Source organism: Fimicolochytrium jonesii (assembly GCF_025526975.1).
Source record: "Fimicolochytrium jonesii strain JEL569 chromosome Unknown EV422scaffold_1, whole genome shotgun sequence".
NCBI classification, from domain to species: Eukaryota; Fungi; Chytridiomycota; class Chytridiomycetes; order Spizellomycetales; family Powellomycetaceae; genus Fimicolochytrium; species Fimicolochytrium jonesii.
The window spans coordinates 1,028,322-1,037,469 of record NW_026515668.1 but is presented as its reverse complement, the minus strand read 5'-3'; the positions used below and the strand labels follow the sequence as shown (position 1 = coordinate 1,037,469).

General features: G+C 52.8%; 2 protein-coding genes across 2 annotated transcripts; both read left to right on the top strand.

Annotated features, from left to right (window-relative positions):
• Positions 1-1,580: 1,580 nt before the first annotated feature.
• On the top strand, positions 1,581-3,394 carry EV422DRAFT_502630 (uncharacterized protein; the record flags this gene model as incomplete). The annotated part of the gene is made up of 2 exons (XM_053068283.1): positions 1,581-1,601; positions 1,739-3,394. The coding sequence occupies 2 exons, from the start codon at positions 1,581-1,583 to the stop codon at positions 3,392-3,394; spliced, it is 1,677 nt and encodes a 558-aa protein (XP_052930147.1).
• A 1,651-nt stretch (positions 3,395-5,045) lies between these two features.
• On the top strand, positions 5,046-8,881 carry EV422DRAFT_502629 (uncharacterized protein; the record flags this gene model as incomplete). Its single annotated transcript, XM_053068282.1, has 6 exons — positions 5,046-5,534; positions 5,811-6,180; positions 6,247-6,447; positions 6,580-7,587; positions 7,665-8,211; positions 8,323-8,881. The coding sequence occupies 6 exons, from the start codon at positions 5,046-5,048 to the stop codon at positions 8,879-8,881; spliced, it is 3,174 nt and encodes a 1,057-aa protein (XP_052930146.1).
• Positions 8,882-9,148: the final 267 nt, after the last annotated feature.

The following is a 9,148-nucleotide window of genomic DNA, read 5'->3' as shown; positions in this document are numbered from 1 at the left end:
AAGATCAATTTGCACGTCAACACGACAAAGGTCAAACGCCGCCAATCGCATACAAAATTGGCGACCTCGTCGATCTAAATCGACAAGGAATCAACGTAGAAGTGGACGCTTGGAGAGGACTTCGATACTCAGCTACGTGGATCGGACCATTCAAAATCATCGCATTGGGAGCACATCCTGCCTGATACCTACGAACTCGATTTATCACCATCAAAGATCAGTGACATCTGGCCCGTCTTTCACGTCGATATTTTACGACCACATCGCGAAGAGCAATATCCGCCACGTGCAGTTCCACAATCTCCTCCACCAATCGAAGAACGCGGACAACCTGAATGGGTTGTAGAAGATATCATCGACGAGCGACGCGCCGTACGAAATCTTCTAGTCAAATGGCTTGGCTATCCTGACCCTACTTGGGAACTCGAATCCGCACTCCGCTACACGCCTGCCTACAAACGATGGCGAAAAGCTCACCCACAATCTTTGTGGATACGGAGACAAACAGCATAGAGCATCTCATATCACATCACACGCGCGACGCCGCAAGAACCGCTCACTATCAATCACACCGCTGACAATAGCAATGTAAACTACATCACATCACGCGCGGCGACGCAAGAACCGACCTTACACACACACACATCACACACGACGTTGGCTTAGGGACGCCTTTGCCTCAAACACACACATCACACAGTGCGTCAACACTATTAAATGAACGAGTGCGTCAACACTTTAAAATGAATATGAGCTCTCCCTTTCTTCACATATCCCTCGCAGTTCACCTCTTATTTATTCGGCGCCCTCCTCAGGATCTGAGGGAGGTGTCGGGGATATCTCATCTTCACTTGTATTTCATATTATATCTCTTTACTTCTACTTGATCTGAGACCCGGGCTGGCCACCCGACCTCTCGTTGATACATTACATAAGGCGCCAAGCCTCACTGAAGCCACGCAAGCCCCACTGGCAGCCCATATATAAAGCTGTCAGTCGAGCGGCCGCTGCAAAGTGCTTCTTACTTTTTCTTCACTACAATACACTGCTCTCAGCCCCCTCAGAAGGGCCCAATATCGTCTACGTTTCCTCTGACGTTACACTGTCACATGCATGCATCCCCTTTCTTCCGGTTTTAGGCGTCACAAGGAAGCTGGGAGCGGGGGAAAGGGACTGAATATCGCATCTGTTTCTCTCCACACATATCGCATCTGCTTCCCTTCCAGGCCCAGAAACCACAGCTGGACAACTTCCACCCTTTTCCGGTACTCAACAACAACGGCTGTATTAAAAGCTTCCCTCTCGCAAACCCCTGAAACCACAACTGGACAACTTCCACCCTTTTCCGATACCCAACAACAACGGCTCCACCAACAACGTCCCTCTCGCAAATCACAGCGGGACAACGACCACCCTTTTCCGATACCCACCAACAACGGCTCTACCAACAGCGTCCCTCTCGCAAGGAACCAAACCCGTATCAACTTGCTGAGTCCCGAGCCCTTTCACAAAAGGGAATATGTCACGGCCGGTTATCAGTAACAACTACGTCCTTTCTTTCCTGTGTAACAGCAACCATAATGCCTGCGACGCGTGGCAAAGTGGTTGAGTACAGGGGAATGGATCCTTTCCGTACCTCAGGCAACGCTATTATACGCCAAGGCGGGTAAGAGACAGAAGGGGTGTGGCTTTGAGGCGTGAGAGTATGTTTTTTCTAACCTCTTTCTGACTTATGCAGATTCGAGAGCGTAACCGGGCGTCAAGGCGAGTTCGGCCTCTGCAAATCGCCAACGCAACGGCTCTGCCCACCCAACACGCCGTCGCTCTGCCCACCCAACACCCCCTCCCTCTGCCCACCCAACACGCCCTCCCTCTGCCCATCCAACACGCCCTCGCTCACGACGACGATGGGCTGGACGGGATGGACGTCTGCAACGGGAACGATATTCACATTGAGAATGATGAGGATATCAACCCTAGCAAGAGCGATGACAACGATGGGATGGACGGGATGGAGGTCTGCGACGGGAACGATATTCACATCGAACATGATGTGGATATCAACCCCAGCAAGAGCGACCAGTGCTCTTTCCGATGCGATAGCGGCATCGGAGGCGAAGGCCACGGACAAAAACACATGGATGATCCCCTGTTCCATCGAGGATACACCCCTGAGATGGATGTATCTCCCGAAAACGATATCCCCTCCTACAAGTATGTGGGTATCAACCCCAGCCAGACCTTCCAGCCCGATGAAGACGCATCTGATATGGCCACCAATGATTACGTTCCGCCTGGCGCCCCGAACAACGACCTCACCCCCTCGAGGCATGCCAGCAGCGAATCCGGTGCCTCTGTGTCGGATTCGAGTGACGGACCTTGGCCCTACCTGCGCAAAACGGAGATCATCGAAGAACAAGACGCAGATGGACGAACTGTCTCCCGCACAAGCGTGACAACGGAGGTGCTTACACCTGAACCGGTAGACAACACACGGTCTATAATCCATCAACACCACTTGCAACAAGGGGATGTCAGCCCTATCTCATACTCCAGTGTGCGGCCCGTCTCGCAAGTTGCGCCAGAATTAGACGCGACAATGTCCCAGAGTATTATTGTGGCCATCGCAGAAGATCGCGAACCAGCCAGCGGCTATTTTGCCAACGCAGCCCGCAAAGCATGGGATGTCACGTCCTCGACAGCAGGCATCATCTCTCGCCGTCCATCAGGACAGCCGAAGACACCAGATGATATCGCCGCAGGTCTGCGCGAATATTACCGAGGAGCGGGGGCCATCATGACGCTGGATACCACTGCACACTTGCTCATCTTGGGTCTGGACCAGTATACGGGCACCGATCAGGAGAGTTATTTAAGGGTTCCAATCACCGGGGTATCAACCCCAACGGCTGACCCCCCGACAGTGGCCGAGAAGAATCTTACGCTCTCGATGAAAATGTTCGCGACAGCGCAAGCCAGCAGGCGGGTCGCTCTCCTTAACGTGTTCATCAGTTGGACAGAGTTCAAGAGCAGCCTTGTAGAGCTATACGAGCAAATCAACAGTCGTCCCCCGAAGAAGAATGAGGTGTCGGATTGGCTCAAACTGTACCTCAGAGGGAGACCTGAGCTTTTATACACGCTTGTGGAGCATGCCGGCCTTACGGACAGGCTCCCACAGAGGCCCCCACCCCCACAACACCTTCCGCTACTGGGGCCTGTCACGCCCTCCATCTCCTCTCATGGGGATATCAACCCCGACTGGCCCTCCATCTCCCTGGCTGCGGAAAGAAGAATGGATGAGGTCATACAGGATGTCGTCAAGAACATGACGGACCTTGCACGGAAGGGCAGTCACTACGCCTTTTTGATGGCGTCGTTGTCACAACCGAGTTGACCAAGGTGCGGGGCCGTATTACGGACTTCCCGGCGGCAGACGCAAATGCATTGCTTCACATTAGCAAGGCTCTCAGCAAGTCAAATTTTTACAATAGCGTCAAGCGACATAGCAGCGCTAAGTAGCTGAAACATTCGCGATCTCCCACAGTGGGGCATCAACCCCTTCACGCTGGGCACGCCGCGTACCTGAGAACGTCTCGAGAAAGTTATCGGCTGAATTCATTATCCGCAGTCTTGAAATATCCACATGATGGAAATCACGCTTATGCTTACCAACAATGTAGGCAGCTGTTTCCGCCAGTTTAGGCAGTACCACGTAGTTAGGCAGTTGGGGTTCACATATATTAGGTATCCTGCGAGCATGCGCTTCTGTACGTAAACAAAAGAGATCTCTTAGCGAAATGGCAAATTCTGGTACATATCCGCCCCATTCCTTTTTGCAAGGAGGGGCTGTTCGAATGCTAGCCACTCAATTTGTGACCCGGATTCGCTTTGGTACTGTTACTTGAAAAGCTCTGTTCACACACTTTGTACGAACTGGTTTTACATGATAACTTGCAACACATATTTAACATCTGCCCTTTGCGGACGCCGATGAATTTAAGAACTGGGATGCCAGCGCACCCAAAAAAAATTGCTTCGTCCTATGTACAACCGAATCGGATAGTTCTTTGTCTGAACCGGGACGGTGGCCACAGGCTTCCTCAGGTGTGATCTTACGGCCATTGCGTATGACGGAGCGGGGCCGAGTACGACTAGTGATCTGTGCTGCTTTCTAGCATGACAATGGCTCCCACCGGCTTCAGCTCTCGCCTGTCTGTGTTTCGGCAGGCCGTTACCGTTTACCATGTGCTATGGATGTAACGGAACTCCCTACGCCCTCGCAGTGCTGTGAGCAACGTCCCGTTGCTTCCATCGTAGCCTCTTGTGAACGAGTTGCAGTAAACACGACCGGGTGGTGTCATCGTTCATTATCTCGAAAGCGGACAACGCATGAACATCGATCTTAACCCCATCTTCGCTGACCAACACTGTCCATACGTGCGCACCAGTCATTTCCTCCAATTCGCGGACCTGCTCCACAAAGTCTGGTCATTAAACTGGCGTTCCGTCCCCCTTACAGAGTGGCCAGGACGCACCTTCTTCAGGATATTTTTACGCCGCTTCTGAAATCGTTGGCGCCTGTGTCTGTTGTCTTGAATGTACATCGGTGGCAGCGAATTGCGCTCCTCCTCCAACTCCGACCGTTGTCCCTCTGCTAGGTAGGTCTCTCGCTCCCGAGGGTCACCTGGTATGCCTCCAAAGTGAAGGGCGGAAGTTTTCGACGCCGACGGTGAGCCACCACCCTCAGGGTGCACATCGGACATATAACGCAAGCCTTCGTGTCTCCGTCTCTTCATGAGGACTCTGAATTCCCGCTTGCCCGGGCCCTCGACTGCTGTGTGTGCATGCTCTACTTTCCCGTAACAATCCTTTACTTAGGACCATATTAGGAGAGGACCCGTCGCAATATGTGGATAATCGATATCACGTGTGCGATCCTTTTCTTTCACCTCAACTTCCACTTTTTCGATGAGGTCCTTTTTCGGCATCACAAACGGTGCCGTTTTCGATACCTGCCATATATTTTTACTGCATCCGGTACCGCGATGCCACTGACCGAAAAAGACGTCCAGGTTTGCGCCGGGGTCATCCTCGTCGACAATGGCGACTCAGCGCTCGAAAACTGCAAAGCTGGTGTAAACCCATTCCCCGTCGAAGTATGGCTCGAGGTATTGAAGCAACGCCCACCGCTAGGGCCGGCGATGGCGGCTGCTTTACCTTTCACCATTGCGGAACTCCAAGCTGCCATGAGGACGACCGGACCCCTTTACGCCGCTCAAGTCCAGGCATTGGCTCAGGCAAAAAGCCAAGCGGGCTTTCGGCCCACTGGACACGTGGATTCCACAGATCACTACGCTAGTCCGACCTCAACCCGTCCCCCAAGAGCTATGGGAGGCATAGAAACGCCGTTGAGTGGGCTTTTGCCCATGCTTTTGACTCCTCGCATCTCCGAGCTTCAGCAATACGCGACAAACCACGGACCACGACCCAGTCACGCAGGTCTGGCGTTGCCACCAACGCCTGCCAGTACTCCGGTGTCCTACGCTCCTCACCCAAATTTGGATTTTACGGAAAGTCCCACTCCACCGTATTGTGGAGAAGCAGTTGTCATAAGTCTTCAGGGAAAACGATGTGGGAGCCTAAGCATCAGCCAGACCGAGTGGCGGTAGTAACGAACACGTGGCACACCAAAAGAGCACCGCATGTGGACCACAACCCTTCAGCGTATGAACTTTAATGTCTCTGGAGACATGTGCGGGCCTAGCTTTCCTTTCACCTGCTTACTTTGACATTGGCTTGACATTGAGCAGGGACGAGAAGGGGCGACCGAAAGCCAAAAAGCGGAAGGCAAGGGATGGGGACACAACGAGATATACGGCGCTACCAGTGCAGTGTTTCGCCATCTTCCAGATTCCCCTTGGGCATTGGAATTCTCACAACGCAGGCATCAGAATATCAGTCCGCTCGGCTGGCAGCCAAACGATGTTAAGTGGGACATTTTCTGGGAATATGCGAAGAAGATAGACAAAGGGATTTGGGTTCAACCCCATTGCTCCGTGTGGGGCGATCGAGAGGCGTTCCAGTACGCCTTCATCCATATGGAGATCCGGGATGCCATTCTTCACGATAAGAAATCCCTTCGGACAAAGAAGATTCCGGAAGCCTTTGAGATTATGCACTGTATGTCGCTGTACTCAAAATACACTCTCCCGCCCCTCTACTGATACTTCGGTGCCCCCCCTCCAGACAACAACATTCAGTCTGATCCTGTCAAGAGCGCTGCCATGGGGCCTCCCATTGAGTCGGACTCGGATGGTGAGACGGCTGACTTCACTAACATGATGCAAGGCATTATCCCCGCCGTGGGCCGCAGCAGGGCTGGGGCCATATATGAAAAGGGAAAGGGGGGATTGCCAGAGGACGAAACGGAGACGTCTGAAGCCCTGCGTGGGCCGAAAAGTGGCACATGGAACATCTCCCCTAGGAAACCCCCACCTGGCCTACCTACGGGAATCGCCTAACCGGGAGCTCCGCCGTTAGCTGGAGATATCGTGCCTGCTCCTTCGCCTTCACCTCCAGGTCTGGCATTCCCAAACATACCTCTTTATGTGCCTGCTCGTTCACCTTCACCTCCGGATGATGCTTTCCCAAAACTAGCTCATCTCGTGCCTGCTTGTTTGTCTTCACCTCCTGATGATGCATTTTTAATCCCATCGCCTCCAACCTTGGAGGAAGTCAGACGAAAGATAGCGGAGGAGAACGCAAGGCCCTTCGAGAGACTACCGGTCGACCAGTGTTTAAGCATGTTTCTTAAGGAGCAAACCGGCTACTACGACAAGACAGACAAAGATTTGCGTTTTTACAAGAAGGGAAGAGAGGGCGCTCTCCAGTTTCTTCAGGACCTGATGGATGTCGGGAACGGCGCAAGATGTGTAGATGACGGCGGTGCACACGCAGTTGCAATGGCTTACCAGAATTGGTTATGCTTTCCAGGCATGGGGTTCGCCCGGGGGCACTTTCCTAACGAGGTGTCACTCGCTGTCATCGACCTAGCGCAACAGCGCATTTCAGAGGCATATGCTCGGTGTCCCAACACGGTGGAACAAAGGAGTGTGCCAGCGACGTCCAGCGGCACCGTCCAGGATACACAGTCCGTCTTCGGTGGATTTGCTGGCAGTGCCGGCATGCGCCACACGTATGGGACAAGATTGCAGACCAAGCGACGGGTCACACAGCCATCCCTCCCTGCCGACGCCTCGAAGTACGTTAAGACGCCTGAATCTTATGATCTGATCTTACCGACGCCGAAACCAAATGAACTGCTGGCCCGTGAACCCAGTAGCGGCGCGCCCGCAGTGCCCTCCACCCGAGACAAGACCCGTTTCCCTTTCTACCATACGCGTGATGCAGAAGACCTGTTTTCTGGGAGCATCGCAGAGTCAACCGCCAAGGACCTCAGCGACGAAGGTCGTTGCATGCAATGTCTGCCTGGACAGGACCCTTGGTCTTATCAGGATTTGTATAATCATTTCTGTGACCGTCTCAATGGGTTGAACAAAGACAGGGATGTGGACATGACGGTTAACAGTGCGTAATCAGAATGGGTCTTCGCTGTCCTTTGGGTGGAGTCGAACTGACAAGTGCCATTTTTCAACACTTTATAGTAACTCATAGTGAATTGGTAACGCTCCCGAATGGTCGAATAAAGAATTCAGTGGCGGATGCCGTCTGGGCCTGGTGCGCGGGCGTAAAGAACGCCACGTTTAAGTCATCGTTCAATTTCGTGGGCGAGGACGGCGTGGATGCGGGGTTTCACATCGGGGGCGGTCTCACCAAGGAAGCTTTCCAGATTGCCATCAAGACTTTCACTGTAGAAAGCGACCCTCACTGGGAAGGTGCACAGTGCTTCCTTCCGGTGTCCGGCATCCCGGCAGCAAACCTGGACTTCAGGGGGTTCGGGCGATTGTTGGCTCACTCTGCATTGCACGGCAATGTGTTTCCAGAGACCCTCTCACCCATCCTGATCAATGTTCTCTGTCATCCGGAAAATGAAATGTCCTGCCGGTTTATATCACCGAAGATGATATCACGTTTCAACCGATCCCTTGGATGGGTTGTGAAGGTTCTTACGGACTACCGGATGGACGACATGGCGATCGACTCAGGCCCCGCGTTGACTCCTGCACAAAAGACAGCAAAAGTCGAGGAAGAGTGCGTTGCCCGCTGCTATTCTGTATCTTTCCTTTTCCTTCTTGTGGTCGTGGTGTATTGACATGAACGACTCCTCTCCCCCCCTCCCCCCCCCCCTTGCCATACCTCCAGAGTCACCACGTTGTGCCAGCATTTTGGTTACCCCATTGAAGCGGAATCGGACAAGCCCGTCGCTTTTGCTCAAGATCTAACCAAACATGTCTTGTACACCTGTTGTCGCCCAGCCACCCATCAGAACAAGGAAGGGATCGCTTCGGTCGGCGACTTCGTCTCTGGCACGCCATGCGCGGTATTGTTTCATCTATTCAATTGGCGTCTGGATGTCGACCAGCTGTTCCAGAAGATTGTGTATTTGCCTCCCATTGTTGATCGCCGTAAAGAGGAAAAGACAGAACTAGTGAAGGGATGGTTTCGCATGGCGCTCACTGCACCTAGAAGGGGCATGTCTCTGCGGGACCTGCTGTTCTTCTGGACGTCAAGCCGTGCACTGCCGCTGAAGGACAGGATAGTTGTGGATATCGCTCAGCATGAAGGGGATCATTTGCCTTCGTCTCGTACTTGCAGTGACACGTTGGAGCTGCATCTAGGTTTCGGAGATGCGGACCACCTAGCGGATCGCTTGTGGTATGCAGTGTGGCTATGCAGAGATGGAGGGTTCCAGATTCCATAGCTTGGCAAGTTGTTTGTGTACTCTGTTCCATAGCCTTTCTTTTCTATGGAATTGGATGGCATGTATTTACACATTTTGCGACCGGGAGGGAAGGTCAGGAAAAAGTGCGAATAGTGTGCTTTGGTGGGGTTATCAGGTTGTTCAATGTATTACGTAAGAGTTTCCCAGAAAACTCTTACGTAAGCGCCCACCTCGGTCCGTGTTCTCATGTCCAGCCCCGCTGTCAGTCACTGTCAAAACGTTCAAAAAAAGTTTCGGAATCCTGCA